At 40.1% G+C, this 15,032-nt stretch overlaps 3 protein-coding genes across 4 annotated transcripts; 2 read left to right on the top strand and 1 right to left on the bottom strand.

Moving 5' to 3' along the window:
* Positions 1 to 6: 6 nt before the first annotated feature.
* Positions 7 to 4,014, bottom strand: LOC306708937 (transmembrane protein 265-like). Its single transcript, XM_079176912.1, has 3 exons — positions 3,352 to 4,014; positions 1,782 to 2,008; positions 7 to 1,592 (listed from the first exon to the last, which is right to left on the bottom strand). Exons 2-3 carry the CDS (start codon positions 2,004 to 2,006, stop codon positions 1,440 to 1,442), a joined length of 378 nt encoding a protein of 125 aa, XP_079033038.1. The 5' UTR covers positions 2,007 to 2,008; positions 3,352 to 4,014; the 3' UTR covers positions 7 to 1,439.
* Positions 4,015 to 5,288: 1,274 nt separating this feature from the next.
* rusf1 (RUS family member 1) lies at positions 5,289 to 9,985 on the top strand. The gene is made up of 14 exons (XM_079177882.1): positions 5,289 to 5,589; positions 6,246 to 6,323; positions 6,433 to 6,547; positions 6,630 to 6,675; positions 6,793 to 6,825; positions 6,904 to 7,009; positions 7,322 to 7,423; positions 8,385 to 8,455; positions 8,552 to 8,736; positions 9,060 to 9,117; positions 9,198 to 9,262; positions 9,341 to 9,463; positions 9,541 to 9,606; positions 9,707 to 9,985. The coding sequence occupies exons 1-14, from the start codon at positions 5,440 to 5,442 to the stop codon at positions 9,790 to 9,792; spliced, it is 1,284 nt and encodes a 427-aa protein (XP_079034008.1). The 5' UTR covers positions 5,289 to 5,439; the 3' UTR covers positions 9,793 to 9,985.
* A 147-nt stretch (positions 9,986 to 10,132) lies between these two features.
* LOC306709650 (uncharacterized protein) lies at positions 10,133 to 14,753 on the top strand. Of its 2 annotated transcripts, XM_079177884.1 has the most exons (12): positions 10,133 to 10,464; positions 10,972 to 11,173; positions 11,349 to 11,381; positions 11,651 to 11,769; positions 12,093 to 12,204; positions 12,444 to 12,470; positions 12,556 to 12,597; positions 12,687 to 12,920; positions 13,193 to 13,296; positions 13,528 to 13,693; positions 13,787 to 13,849; positions 14,051 to 14,753. In XM_079177884.1, exons 1-11 carry the CDS (start codon positions 10,400 to 10,402, stop codon positions 13,829 to 13,831), a joined length of 1,149 nt encoding a protein of 382 aa, XP_079034010.1. In that variant the 5' UTR covers positions 10,133 to 10,399; the 3' UTR covers positions 13,832 to 13,849; positions 14,051 to 14,753. The 2 variants fall into 2 exon arrangements, with proteins under 2 accessions (XP_079034010.1, XP_079034009.1); XM_079177883.1 differs by having other exon boundaries at positions 13,787 to 14,753.
* Positions 14,754 to 15,032: the final 279 nt, after the last annotated feature.

Here is a 15,032-nt window from a genome sequence, read left to right as displayed (position 1 = left end):
TGAAAAACCACGGCGGGAGATAATTCTGCTTCTACGACTGTTTCTAATGTATTTTCAACCTCTGCGCTTTTCTTCATCAGCACAATCCGTGTCCGATTGTTGTGGTGACAAGTTGTTATTGAAGAATTATGTTACACATCTGCACATCCTCCCGTTTCGTTGTTGACCGTTTTCTTTTCTAAAATGCACAATGCGTCGGATTTCCTTTTCAGTCGAGTTTGAAAGACAGCGTTGTCTCACACGAGCAGTCGTCACCTTGCAGCATTATTGTAAGATAATCCATAAAGGCAGCTGATTTATTAAATGCTGAATCTAACTTTTTTTTCCATGCCAGCAAGAGATTTGTATTCGCCTCTGCCAATTTCACAACCAAGTTTTTGTCAGTGATTTATATGTACTGTCAAGTGTCTCTACAAGTAGCACTTGTTCATCATTCTACTCCGCTCAGTTCTCAATTGTTGGTGTAAATGTCATGGCTGAAGAGGTTTATGTCGTATGACATATAACTTGGAAACAAGACGGTGTTGAGATTCCACTGCTGGTTAGCTTTAAATGATTGTTTCGTGCTGTCTATATTTGTATTGCGAATGTAACTTCTTGATAAACTGCTCATGTATGTATTTTTGTTGTTGGCCAAATTTCGATGAGATTGCCTTAACTGTAAAATGTTTAAATAGATGTTGTTGGTAATTGTTTTTACCAGGACGGTTCAAGATCCTTCAAACAAATCGGAGCACAAAGTCGTTTTTATTATGAAATCGTTTCCGTTTGTATAAAAGTACAACATATTGATACATTTGACATTAATAAAGTTAGAATGGTAACAATGCAATATTTCCAAGGTAAAGTTGTCAATAAGAGCAGGAGGATGTTCTCACTGCCGTGACATGTACGTCCTCCAGTAGAGACCCAATCCCTGATGAACAAGTTAATGTCACTACTTTTTAGATTGACAGATGGAGTAATTTATTAGCTTTTGTAGTATCTGTAGTATATACATTATCTAAGAATGAGTATGTTAAATTGTAATATTGAGGATTGGGTCATTATTGGCGAATTACTTTTCTAATCTTTGATATATAATGTATATGTGTCATGTCTCAAACTATAGGAAATGCTGGATTTTGATATGGTCATTTAGATTTTGAATTGTTCCATGTTCATATATTGTTAAATAAATATTACAGCATATAAAAAAGTTGTAACGTTTTTTTATACTGTTTTCTAGAGTGGTTGATCCTTTCATAAAAAAACACAAGACCTGGTTTGGATAAGTAGAAAAGTGTAAACTGGGACAGCGGTCACGTTATCAGCACAAGAAAACAGTCTGTGTCTTTGCGGCGTTTAGTAGTTGATGAGGAGCTTCGTACTGTCCGTCTCCATTAACATCCAAAAAGTCACTCATCTGTTTGACTTCAGTAGTGATTGTTCAAAGTTGATCAGTCTCCCAGAGTGAGGAGGTATGAGATCAGCACCATCAGAACGGGAGTTAAAACCAGAATGGAAACCCAAACCACGATGGAGATGATGGCAAACTTTTTTGCCCGTTTTATAAGCGGCGCCGCTTTCTCTGGGTCCTCCTCTTTCTCAGCCTGTTGAGGTAAAGACGAGACAACATTTTTTAATTCAATGCCAAACTTCCTTTCAGGTCACTGTGTTTGTGTTGAAGCACCACAGACCAGAACATCCTGAGTATGCGGTGAACATGAAAGCGTTATGTGCAGTTCACGGCCAGCAGGAGCGTGGAATGTGCCGCTTTTGACATTTTGACTCAAAAGTACCTCGACTGAATAGATCAGAGCCTTGTATCCGATGCAGGAGATCCCACAGATGATGCTGCAGATGGCGAGTGTCCTGTGGTACTGGTCATCGCAGAAGGAGGCGGCGCCCGGCCCATTGCTGATGTTTGCTTGATTAGGCCTATTTTCTGTGGCTGCTTCTCCTGGGACGGTGGTCAGTAGGAGGGCCTCCTCCTTCTTCTCCACCGCTTCATTCAACTTAGACATTTCTGCAAAACATAAGATATTAAGAAAAGCCAAAATTACTAAATAACAACATTTTGAGTGAGAAATATGCAAATGATGGTTGAAAAGCAAAGAGCAAATTTACTGTAGGTTTGGTCTGAGTGGCTGCTTTTAACACTTTGTTCACAGTTGATAGAATTGTTTGTTTTTCAAGATAAAGTGACATTTAAGGAACTGGTTTCACCCTTTATGTCTGAGGCGAGCCCTGTAGGTAAATGTTTAATTAGTTAAAATGTGTCTGCTTTAATGCCCCAGGTCTGTGAGGAACACTCGTGTAGTTTCTTCTCAGATTATATCGACATAACGGGACAGATTCTCACTCATTTCACAGGTTGTCGTTGATCTTTTCTGTTCCATTAATGTTCACGTTTACGTTCTGATTACTCACTCTGTTTAATGTCACAATATCAGTCTCTCTCCATTATTAAACCTGAATAAGACCCATATAATGTCCCTTCATAATGAGACTAATCTTTGCCCACATGTTTTTAATGATAACAAGAATCAGTCCAGGTGTAATTCAACATGGCCCAAAGGGAATATCCGGGGTTTCAAAGGGTTTTCTCTTGATTTCCTAACTGACGGCCCTGTGGTGCCTGCTGCTGATATGTTTTATGCTAAAAACAGAGCGATGTGTTCCCAAGCTACCACCTTGTATTACAGGTTTATAAGGTTTGATGTGTTTACCCTGAGTTTGACTGATTGAACTGTTGCCTAAAGTGCTGGCAAGGCCAGACAATCTCAGTTTGAAGAATTTAAAAATACAAGTCCCCCACAAGCCTAAACATGTTCTTCAAAAATGTTCACACGGTATGCTCTTTCTGGGAATCGGAAGCATGGGAATTTTCCATCATGAAACAGAAAGTAGCCTTTGGATGGCGTAATGTCATCAAGAGTTCATTGTTAACTAGGCAAAAACAAAAAATGCTTGAAAAACTTGTCAGATCACACAACCTCCCGCTTGGCTGGCAAGTTGTCTAGTCTCAGATTTTATCAAAGCGCTGTACGCGGCACGCCAGCGTGCTCTGTGTGTTTGTCACCTCGAGACAAATGCATCAGCAGAGAGTAGGACTGGGTTAATAATAGAGTCACCATGTAATGCTCTACAGGCCCGTGAATCATTTGTAGTGGCTGTGAGAAACTTGTGAGGATTACATAATGTGTGTTTGAGAATGATTAAGAAAGTTGAACTGAAAAAACTAAATTGTAATTCTGGTCCTAGCAGACAAAAGGAAGTATACAACTTGAATAAAGAACATCACATTCACCCGATGATGCACAATTAAACCTCATTTAATGAGTGATTGTTTTTATTAAAAGTACAAACCTGATAAAACTTGAAATCCTCTGTCAGAGTGCACTCCTTCAGTGAGTTCGTAGTTGTCCAGTTGGTGATTCAGAGTGATATTAAAGTCCTATTGAGATGGCAGGCAGTCGTATTGACAGGCGTCCCCTAAACAAAAGTCCAGTTTCAGGTGACCGCTTTCACATGAAGCTTCTTCCTTTTAAAAGTTGAAAGTTTTGCTTAAGATTTTCCACACATATTCATCCAAACACAGCGGCCGTCATTGTAGTAGAAGTCCCAAAGACAAACAGCTCCGAGGCCCAGCTGGTCCCTGTGAACGCCCGGTGCTGTGTACGTTGTAGAATGGCAGGACTGAGAGCCGGCAGTGAAACTCTTGTGTGAAACTTTTCACGCCCATTTATTGGGACGTATTTTTCCTCCTTTGCTCTGTCTCCCTCCCACACATAAGTCAAACCCTTCACTCACTCGGTTTACAGTATCTGTCACGTCCTGTGCCGTGTAGTCGCAGGTTCGGCTTCCTCTCTTCTTCTTTGTTAGTCACAGTTTTACACTCTGTGCATTGTTACAATCTTCTCTCCTTTCCCACACCGCATTCCTGAGTACTTGAGGAAGGTGTGTCAGTGCTTGCCTCACCTTGTGAAACAGACAAAGATTTCAATTTGCCTCATTGTTTTGAAAATGATCCTGGGAGAACAAACAGATGTTGTGGTTTTATCTTCCACGTAGCAGCTCATTGCTCAGTCACTTATATCTCTTTGAAACACACTTCTTGCTCTTCTTGTTTTTCTAGTCTACTGCCATCCCTCTGCTTTACAACCGAGATAAGATATAATACTCCCCTTTCGCTCAGTGCTTCATGACTACCTGACTGCATTTTTTCAGAGCTGACACCACCCACTGTACACTCTAGCAGCCTTCATAGACAGCGGGATCTTTCTGCACAGTGCAAAAGAACATGGCAGGCTTCTGCTGGCTCTTCATCCATGGAGCCACAAGCTAAAAATTCTACTAGAAAATGTGTTTTTAAACTGTAGATTCATGTCAAACTTCAGTGTATTGGGATACGTTGGTTGATTCATTAGTGTTGTAACAACTAACTGGCCTTGTCTTGCGTCAGTTAATTGCTGGCACAGCTTCAGAGTAATAATAAAGTTTGGTCGAGTTACGACGGCTGGTTGATATTTTTTTAGCTAAATGCATCGGCCCAGACAAACAACAGCTTTGAAGAAGTTCAACCTGCCAAAGACAATGATGGTGCACTTCTACACAGCCATCGTTGAGTCCATCCTCTGCTCCTCCATCACGGTCTGGTACGCTGAGGCCACCGCCAAGGACAAGGGCAGACTGCAGCGCATCATTCGCTCTGCTGAGAGAGTGATCGGCTGCAATCCGCAGTCCCTCCAGGACTTGTTCGCTTCCAGGACCCTGAAGCGAGCAAGAGAGATTGCAGCCGACCCCTCTCAACCTGGACATAAACTGTTCGAGCCCCTTCCATCTGGCAGGAGGCTGCGGTTCATCAGGACCAAGACCTCACAGCACAAGACCAGTTTCTTCCTGTCTGCAGTTGGGTTCAGCTCTGACTCTTACATCCCCTGGACAATTTCCTACTGTTGCACTCCCTTGCACATCCTTTCTATATTTAAATACACATGCCACTTTTATGATATACTTGTTTTAACGTTATGTTTGTTTGTTTACCATATTTTATTGTAACTTTTAATATTTTTCTATTTTTTTATTATGTCTCGAATATTGCACTGTGTTCATTGTTTATTGTTGTGCACCATTCACCACGTCAACTTCCTTGTATGTGTAACGCACTTACAACAATAAACGGCTCTGATTCTAGTTTTTGGTCTTTTATCGAAGCCCCGCCTTACACTCCTAATCGACCAATGAGGACTCTTCAAACTGAGGGCGGAAATAAACACGGAAGTGCTCCAACGAAAATCACGACAGCAAAGACAACACGTCGGCTGTGTCTAGTTTTACTCTGTACTGAGCCAAAATGAACTTTAATTGAATACATTCCAGCGTATTTCAGACTGCAGTTTATGTCGGCTCGTCAGTTTAGTCTTACGTTTAGTCTTTTCGCTCCTAACGGTCCATATGGAGACAGCTGGAGGTGTGGTTTTGGCCACAGAGAGATATGGCAGTGCAGAGTCCTGGAAGTATTTAGCAAAGGACGCAGTGATGGAGAGGAGAAGAGATGGGAGTAAAGGTGAATCAAGAGGAAACTCTATTGTTGGAGCTTTTAAAGTAAGGATTCATTCATTGGTAAAAGACGTGTGCAGATTTAAATACTAACTGCACCATTATGGTTCAATGACGATCGAGGTTCCAACAGTATTCTCTCCAGTCACGCAACACTGTGGGAACATCAACTAAATAATAATTAAAGTGATAATACACTTTATTTGTATAGCACCTTTCATACAAGAACTGCAGCACAAAGTGCTTTTCAACAAAGTAAATGAGCATAAAACAGATAGAAATGAGATGATTTTTTAATCTTATAATAGTATAACATAACAAGGGAAACAAAACCCAATGAATAATTATATTATTAACAATCCTAAAGTCAATATCCATTTGCAGCATGAACATATACATCAATAAACACTGCAGCAGCATCAAAAGGATCCTATTCTCTTCTAGTCTGATCTCTTCTTTTCTACATCAGTGGTGCAGATTTGAATTTTTAAGACTGAAACTAAATCAAACTTTAATCATTTAGTTCTTCTTCTTTTGGGGCTAAAACTATTTCTAATGTAAATAATGCATTTGTTGTCTGAAGTAAACTGTCTTATCTCTCTTAAAACAGCCAGGTAAGAAGAAAAACATCGATATAACAGCTACATCGACTGCTCATCCACTCCCCCCCCTCAGACTCACATCTTGACTTTGTATTTCAGAGTGTCTTTCTGCCTCAGGGCTATCCAGAGAGCGTCAGTGATGATTACCTGCAGTACCAGTTTTGGGATACTGTGCAGGTACAGTAAATGACGCACTAACACTATTGAGATCGTCACCGTCAGATTGAAACTCTCCAGCCACAGTCTTCACTCTCTCTCTCTCTCTCTCTCTCTCTCTTTCTCTCAGGCTTTCTCCAGTTCTCTGTCAGGGACTCTGGCTACTCAGGCTTCTCTCAAAGGTGTCGGTGTTGGAAACCAAGCGGCAACGGTAGCTGCAGCCACAGTCACCTGGCTCCTAAGAGGTGATCCCTTAAAATACACCACAAATGTATGTAACTCTAGCATGGTGAGTGCCACCTGCAAACTAATGGTTTTCCCCTGCAGATGGAACTGGCATGTTGGGAAGAATCCTCTTCGCTTGGCAGAAAGGGTATGGACTCGTGTTTTTAAATATGTTTTATTATTTAAGTGCAATAAAAGTTCTGGGAGCTTGTGTTTCACTGATGGGAATTCCTCTTCATGATCAGTTTCTTTGTCTTTGTTTCAGGAGTAAACTGGACTCTGAGGCCAAAAAGTGGAGGTAAGCATGGTGTTAAAAAGTCTCCTCTACTCATTATTATGAACCCATTCACAGTTCTGTCTTTTGATTTGCTACCAGGCTTTTTGCTGACGTCCTCAACGACATCGCCATGTTCATGGAAATATTGGCTCCATACTTTCCTGCTTGCTTCACCGTGATTGTCTGTACAGCCGGAATATTCAAGGTAAAAAGACCTTTAAATCAGTTAAATCAGCTGGGATGAAGGGAAAAAAGCAAAGTTGTTTGCTGCTATAATAATGCTCTGAATATCAAATAGAGAACCTTTAATGGGGTTGAAGATAAATCATAGAGGTTTTGAGTAAACAGTATTGGATTCACAGGTCTGGAACCAGGCTGCAGACTGTCAATCAAACCTGATGGATTGTCAAAATATCCCGTTGTTGACCTGAGAAACGCTCAGTCGACTTAAAGGTTTAGGGCTTCAATGCATTTCTTGATGAACACAAGCTGACTTCTGTGTGTTTTTCTTCTCCAGTCTCTTGTCGGAGTGGCAGGCGGAGCCACCAGAGCGGCTCTGACTGTTCATCAGGCTCGCAGAGACAACATGGCCGACATCTCCGCCAAAGATGGCAGTCAGGTACTTTATGACCGTTAACTGTTTATTGTGGAGGAAACCTATTGTGAACAGTGTGGTAACTTGTGGTGAATCAGGAGAAAGGTAGCGCCTGCACACTACCCCGTGCCGTGACACACAGATTTGTACAAATGAAAACATGTTATAAATATAACAGGTGCGTCGTTCTATTGTGATCTGATGATGTTTTGACCCAATTTCTGTTCATGTATTCAATTTTCTAAAAACTTCATTACTGACTTACTTAGTTTCTGTGTGATAATGAATATGACATATATGTCTGATAATTAGAAGTATGGCTTTTGTATTACTGTTTTATGTACCTTATTGAATTGTTAATTGTTTGTGGATGTTTTTTATCACTTTATGTATTTTGGATGAACCACGCCTCCCGTCATGGAGCCTGTTTGTGTGCATGATGTATAAATATGGGTGTGGTTCAAACGTTGTGACCTGAAGAAGATCCAAGTAGGATTGAAACATGGTCATTCATAAATACAGTTGGCATGGAGTAGCGTGGAGGCGTTACCGTTTCCCTTATTGACGCTGTTTTTCTGATCGCCTTGAACCTGCGAGATGTGCGTATAATGAATCTTCTATTCCTGTGATGGAGAACATTGTGCACAGTTGCGGTGAATACAGACGTCTATTTCCTTCACCCATTCATGTGCTCTTCTATTGTGACCAGGGACCGTTATTAACTGGCACATCACAGTGTACATGAAGTAGTACAAAAGGCCTTATTTACGTCATTTTGACTTATCGATGGCTCTGCCTAATGAACAATACCGGGAGCCTGAAACTGAAGCAGCTAAATGAAACTCTGAAATCATTGATTTTATTATTTACAGATGTGCTTTTCTTACTGTGACATGTATAAAAGTCGTTGTTAAAATCCGCCCTGAACAGCTGTCTGCACTGGACCATGTGCTTGTGTCATCTGCATGTCTTTGATTTCCCACAGGAGACTTTAGTGAACCTGGCTGGACTGCTGGTCAGTTTGATGCTCATTCCCGTCGTCACAGATAATCCGATGTAAGTGTCGTCATAGAAAACGCGTATAAATCACCATCACAATCTGACACAAGACTTCATTTTTCCATGTTTTCATACCTCTTTCCGTCCCCTCAGGCTGACGGTGAGCCTCTTCCTCCTCTTCACCGTCCTCCACCTCTTTGCCAACTACAAGGCTGTGCGCTCGGTTGTCATGGAAACCTTAAACGAGGCGCGGCTCTCGATTGTGCTGCAGCGTTACCTGAAGGACGGACGGGTCCTGAGTCCACCGGAGGCCAATCAGAGAGAACCGGTTCTCTTGGGTAATTTTGTGACATCTTCATCATGACTAATTCAAATGTCCAATTGTTGCAGCATTGAGACAGAATATATATTAATATATATATATATATATCAATAAATATTAATATATGAGGGTGTATTGTTTTCCTCGTGGAGCTGTTGTTCTTGTTTTATGATGAACACTTTCATGATTCTGTCGTTTGTTGTTTTATCCTCGTACAGCACATTGTAAACCTTGCTTTGGAAAGGCGCTGTATAAATAAATGTAGTTTTATTTATGTTGCTATTATTAATATGTTCATTTTGTGCATTCAGAATAATGGATTCTACGGCTTGTTTACAGAGTTCAGGAAAACGGTGCCAATCAAACTTGGAGTGAGGCTACAGGAGGTTGTGGAAAGGTAATTCAATGTTTTGTTCATATGATGAGAAATGACGCACAATTACACAGTTTATTATAATTTTGCTTATTATTTTGTAGCCCAGAGGATCTGAATTTGGCTTTGAGGGAAAACAACATGCCTTACCTTTTGGGAGTACGAAATGGTGTGTAATCTCCCATCATGTGTTTCAGAGCCATATAACTTTGAATGTTGTTTAATAACTCTGCTGTGTTCTTCTCAGGCCGTGTATGTGTTTGTCTGGGACCAGAAGCATCAGTACATGATGAAATCAGAGCCGTGTGCCAAGCTGTGTGGCTCAGCAGCAAGTTGAGCCCTTCAACATCCAGAGACCCCCCAACCCAAAGTGAGCCTTTACCTCCATTCATTTCTTTACAATAATAGCAGTGCTTTCTCTCCTTTACACGCTCTTATATTTTAAAGGTAACTGGGAAATGGTACATGAGAGTCACAAGATGATGGACACTATTTTCAATCCATTTCTCAAAGGTGAGCACACACACAAAGCTAATTTAACCAAATAATCACCAACTTTTGATTGTGCAATTTACTAATAGAAAACATTATTTTTGCCAATGTAAATTTTCAGGTGTGGAAGCTGCAGGATGGGACACAAAACGAACTTTGCTGGACTGGGATGAGTGGAGGGTTGAGTGGAAAACAAAGAACAACTGAGATGTGTGACATCTGCAGCCATTTTGCATTGTTTATCACAGTTTTTAATGTTGATCAAACAGTGTTGTTTGTTTAAAACATTCTGTGTGTATGATACAAGTAGAGAAAAAATAAATCTATATTTGTACTGAAATATTTAGATTTTTACAGGTGTACAAATGTGTCATACAAATAAAATATAACTGACTGCCCTTCTATCTTGTATCCATAAGGTGGCGCTGCGGGGCGTTTATGTGCAATTAAAGACGACACGAAGAAGAAACGTTGACGCAACAGTTGCGTCAAGTTAGTAATCATTTTTGGGTAGTAGCTGAAAATATGCATTTCCGGTTTGTGTATAATTAACAAATGCCGTTGAATATTCAACAGGGTTTTTATACAAGAGAAGCAAAAATACACTCCTGTATACTGCCAATGACGATGTAATTATTTTCAGATGTATTTGACTTTGTTAATGCAAGTTTTCAAATATGTCATGAGTTTATTATTTTGAAAATTGGGACCAGATGTTACGGTTGTATTATTGCTACCTTGACTGGTTGCTCAAACAACTGTTGGCAACAAAGTCGGTTTGTTTGGACGCAAATTAAACTAAATTGTGTACTAAATGGGAAGATATAAATGTGTCTACGACTGCGAAAGCTCCAGCGAGTCAGATGTGAAGTATTTTAAGTGAGTATTAAACATTTGTCACTCGTAAACAGAACTAGCCGGCAGATTTATGAATAGTCGAGCTAGCGAACATAAAGCTAACATAAACATCAGCATGAATAGCATTAGCATTAGTTAGCAACTCAGTAGCAAGTTTTTCCAGCACATTTTGATATTTTTATTTTCTTACTACGAATTTAAGATGAGGATACATAACGAGCATAACGCTAACTAGAGTCAGGCAGTGAAAGATTCACCTGCGTACAGATTATAAATATGATGTATTGGACAGAATGGACTTCAGATAGATCTTACAAAACATGTTCATCACTTTTCAACATTGTATATATTTTGAGTACATCCATCACACTAATAATAAAGATTGCAAAACTTAAGTGAAGTGCTGACGTCCTTGTGCATGTGATATTTAACACAAGTAACGGGAGTTCTGCCAATGAGAACATTAAGGCAAAACTCACTGACTTTTGAATGGAGTTCAGTGGTTTAATGAGTTTTTGGCTGCTACAGATTTCCCGTCTACAATCCCCGAAAGCTCAAGAAATGGCTGATCAACATGAAGTTGAAGGACTGGACCCCGTCTCGCTTCTCTGTGCTGTGCATCAAACATTTCGAGGAGCAATACATCGACAGGACCGGCAAATGTGTGAAACTTCTGGAAGATGCAGTTCCCACCATGTTTTCATCTCCTGGCAAGACTCAGAAAAGAGAGGTTTGTCTGTCGTTACTCAGTGTCTTTGGATCATTTCACAAACACATCAGCGTATAGAGTGGAAAAGTTATTCAGAGCAAGACAGTGAAACGCTTTAGTAGCACAGAAGCTTCATCTGTATGATAATTATCTGAATATATTTCATGTAATCACTGTCACTGCCCCCCTGATATAGGCTTCCATCAGCACAAGAAGTAAGAGATTCAAGGTGAGCGCATATTATATTAACATTTAACTGTTCAAATTCTGTGATTCATCTTTCATTGGTGGTCATTTTAGCAGCATGTTGGTCCATTTTCTCTGAACTTGTAAAGCATCGGTTTGCTCAGATTGAGCTTCTTTGGGTTAAGGTTAAAACACTTTATTTAATTGAATTCACTTAAGCACCATGGAGTCTATCAATATAAGTATATTAGTCGCTTACAGTGACGATCAGTTCAGGTTTCTGAACACAGTGTGTTGTTTCTCTGTATCCAGTCAGCTGGTGTAAAAGCCTCACAGACGAGTCCAGCTCCGTCTCCAACTATCACTGCTGCCACGGCAAAGAGAAGAGTCCGGAACAAAGAGCCCAGCTGCACAGAGGAACAGCCTGCTGGGTAAGGTCCTTAACGTTTGGCTCTGTCCTAACCCTCCACTGTTTATTCTGGCTTTACCAGCAGGCCACAGCCTTTTGTCACTCTGCTGGTATAAAACGTCTGTGTGATGTCGTACATGTTGCATTTTTTCACATTTATAGTGTAACTTAGTTGTGATGCTCTACTACAAGCTTTTAATGATTCTATTAATACTGTGAGGAAGTAAGAGAGCACTTTCAGTTGGGACCTACATTCCTGTATTAAGTGTTTTCTGGTGTTGAGTTTGTATCCCTTTGGATTGTTGCTTCTTTAATGTTTTGGCTTTTTTATGGTTTTATTTTCAGGGACAACGACCCAAAGAAGTCAAATGACAAATGGAGGATTATAGTCGATGAAGGGCTGATGAAGATAGAGTCATTTCCACACTTCTTCCATGGAGATTACTGTTCACCACGGGTAGGTTTTATTATAAATTGTATATTTTATATATATATATATATATATATATATATATGATAATATAACAAATCAACATGTTTTCATTACTTGTTAATCTCATTATTGTGGTATGACATTAGGCAAGATCAGATGTTTATCTTCATTATTGCAGTTTGTTATCAAACACTTTTTCATCTTTATATCCCATTGGACATTGTATCATTTTTCCCATTATTAAAATGACATTTCGGTTGCAGGATGTTCAGTGGGCTCCAGATGATGATGTGAGTGTATGTAGTCCTCATGGTTTAAACTTTTATACTTTGACTTCTATATCACGACGTGTTTTAATCAAGTGCTCGTCTGTAGTGTTCACAGACAGACTGTGAGGATCCTGAGAAGGTGATAGAGGTGAGTTACAACAGGATCACCCGAAGGTACAGCAGCATTAAACTGAACCCAAAGTGGTTGTGATGTTCACTGTGATGTGGTGTTGGCAGGTGAAGGAGCCGTGGCAGTGGCTTGGTCTGGATGTCAGAGGGCCGCTTCCCCAAACGCTGAACGGACACAAGTACATCCTGACGGTGACGGACTACTTCTCCAAGTGGGTGGAGGCTGTGCCGATGCAGTCGTGCCTCCCTACGGATGTCGCGAAGCACGTTGTCGACATCATCGCCCACTTTGGATACCCGATCAGGATCCTCTCCAGACTGCCTCATGACATAGTCCACAAAGTGAGTGTTGATTGAACTGCTCGTATTATTTGTTATAGAGAGCCTAAAGGGAAAACCTTCTACATTTTATCATACGACACAGTTGGATGCAAGGAAGAGTTACCGGCTCCTCAGCTTGAATTTAAAACCTTTAATGACTATTTCCACGGAGGGACGGGTGGCATTTTAGGTCGCCACACATTTAGTTTTATAATAAAGTGTTTGTATAACATTGTGTCCTCATCAGCCAGTGTCTCACATAGATGCACTGTGTGAATGTGTCCCCGTGTTAGATCAACAGAGAGCTGAAAGATCAGCTGAAGATCACCGTCGCTCTGGTCGTCTATCATCAGCAGACGGGCACCGTGGATCTGACCACTCAGCAGCTGATTGACAGGTCAGCACTAATAAATACTGTGTCTGTAGTGCATTAATGCATCTTCCAGCTCTAAATTGACAGGAATATAAAACATATAGTGAATAAAACATTGAAGTAAAGTTTTTGTCGCTCCCCTCAGCAGGGCACACGTGTATCCCGTGATTATTTTCTTTTTAAGCTGATGGCTGCATGTCACTGAAACATCTCTCATCATGACTCCATGTTTCTCTTTTTGCTGCTTATGAACAGGATGGTAGGCGATCTAATAGAGGAGCATGCAGCTGACTGGGACGTCTACCTGCCTGCCAAGGTGTTCAGTCTGTGTTTCAAAGAGCATTCGAAGACGAAGGAGAGGCCCTTCTCAGTGCTCTGCTGTACGGGACTGCAGCCCGTCCAATCCCCCAGAGGACTGAATGTAAGTGAAGGTTTTGAACCTTTTGAGGTTGATGAGCCTTTGTGTTGTGATTCTGTAAAATGACTCTTGTGTTCTTGCCTCTCTGTTCCACAGTTTGCTTATTCCAAGATCAGAGAGAGTGCCTTCGTGATTAGATAGATATCTGAAGTTTATTTGGTGAGTTGAATATATTTTTGTGTATATGTAATATGACGTTCTACATATTTCCGGGATCATGGAATATCTGCATTTTCTCGAGGTGTTTTTCAGAAAGAGAAAGTCAGTGAATTTGAAAACAATCTCAAAGCAGCTTAAGAAAATATGGAGGAGTTTCACTTTAGTGCACACGTTTTCTCACTCAGTTGTATTATTTTTCAGGTCAATTGGGCTCCGTTTTATGAACAAAATCATGAAAAAGTGCTGTAGTTCTTCAGGCCTCAGTGGGAATGTGTCTCTACGTCATCTTTCACTCCGTCAGTGACTCACTGTCATTTCGAATCCGTTCAATCTAAATTAGGTGTTGACCCATTTCTTGTCCATCGGCTCAGTGGAAGGCCGTTTACATGCTTGTATGCTATTTTTGGAAATCCTCTTTCATATCAGAATGCAACATTGTACTTCAATATGCTGAAAGAGCATTACAAACGTAATGCAGTTCTTTAATGACCAAAAGTTTAGAAAATATAGAAATTATAATTAAGTAAATTATAGTTTGTGCTGGAACCGTATGAGTCTGGTGGAGACAACAGTGTTGTGTTTTACATCAGGATTTATTTATATTTTCAAGGCTGCTCTGCCAGATTTTTCTTGTTGTTGTTTGATGTGTATAAAATGTAAAACATGTAAATAAACTTGCTTTAAATAAGAATTGTTTTGATTGTTTGCAAGATGAAAAATGTGACTACAGTGTAATCAATATGCTCTCCAGATGAAGGCATTTGTCAGCACCATGATTTGATTTTAGTTACAACTGTTTTAACGCGTTAACATGAACATATGCTGTATGTACAGTAGAGCATCTGCAACATAAGAATCTCATCTATTACCTGCTCAGGCAATCAGAAGTTATGCAAAGATCAATTGGAGCCTCTTTGTTTTCAGACTTCAGTGTTTTGTTTAAAGAAAACATCCACACTTTTTAAATCTTTAGTAAATGTGTCAAACAACAACAGCTGAGTTTCAGAGGTCATGTTTTCTATGAAGAACCTCCTAAACCTAAAGAATTGTTACATTTTAAAAGATTTTTGTTTTAAAAAAAAAAACTCATTTAAAAATGTGTTTGTTTTTATATGTTTGCATCTTTCTGTATCATGAATCGACCGCTGACCAGTCAACCACGCCACAATGTCACAAACGCAAC

This window comes from Pholis gunnellus, assembly GCF_910591455.1.
Source record: "Pholis gunnellus genome assembly, chromosome: 17".
NCBI classification, from domain to species: domain Eukaryota; kingdom Metazoa; phylum Chordata; class Actinopteri; order Perciformes; family Pholidae; genus Pholis; species Pholis gunnellus.
The sequence above is the reverse complement of the archived record's forward strand: the minus strand, read 5'-3'. Positions and strand labels throughout refer to the sequence as shown.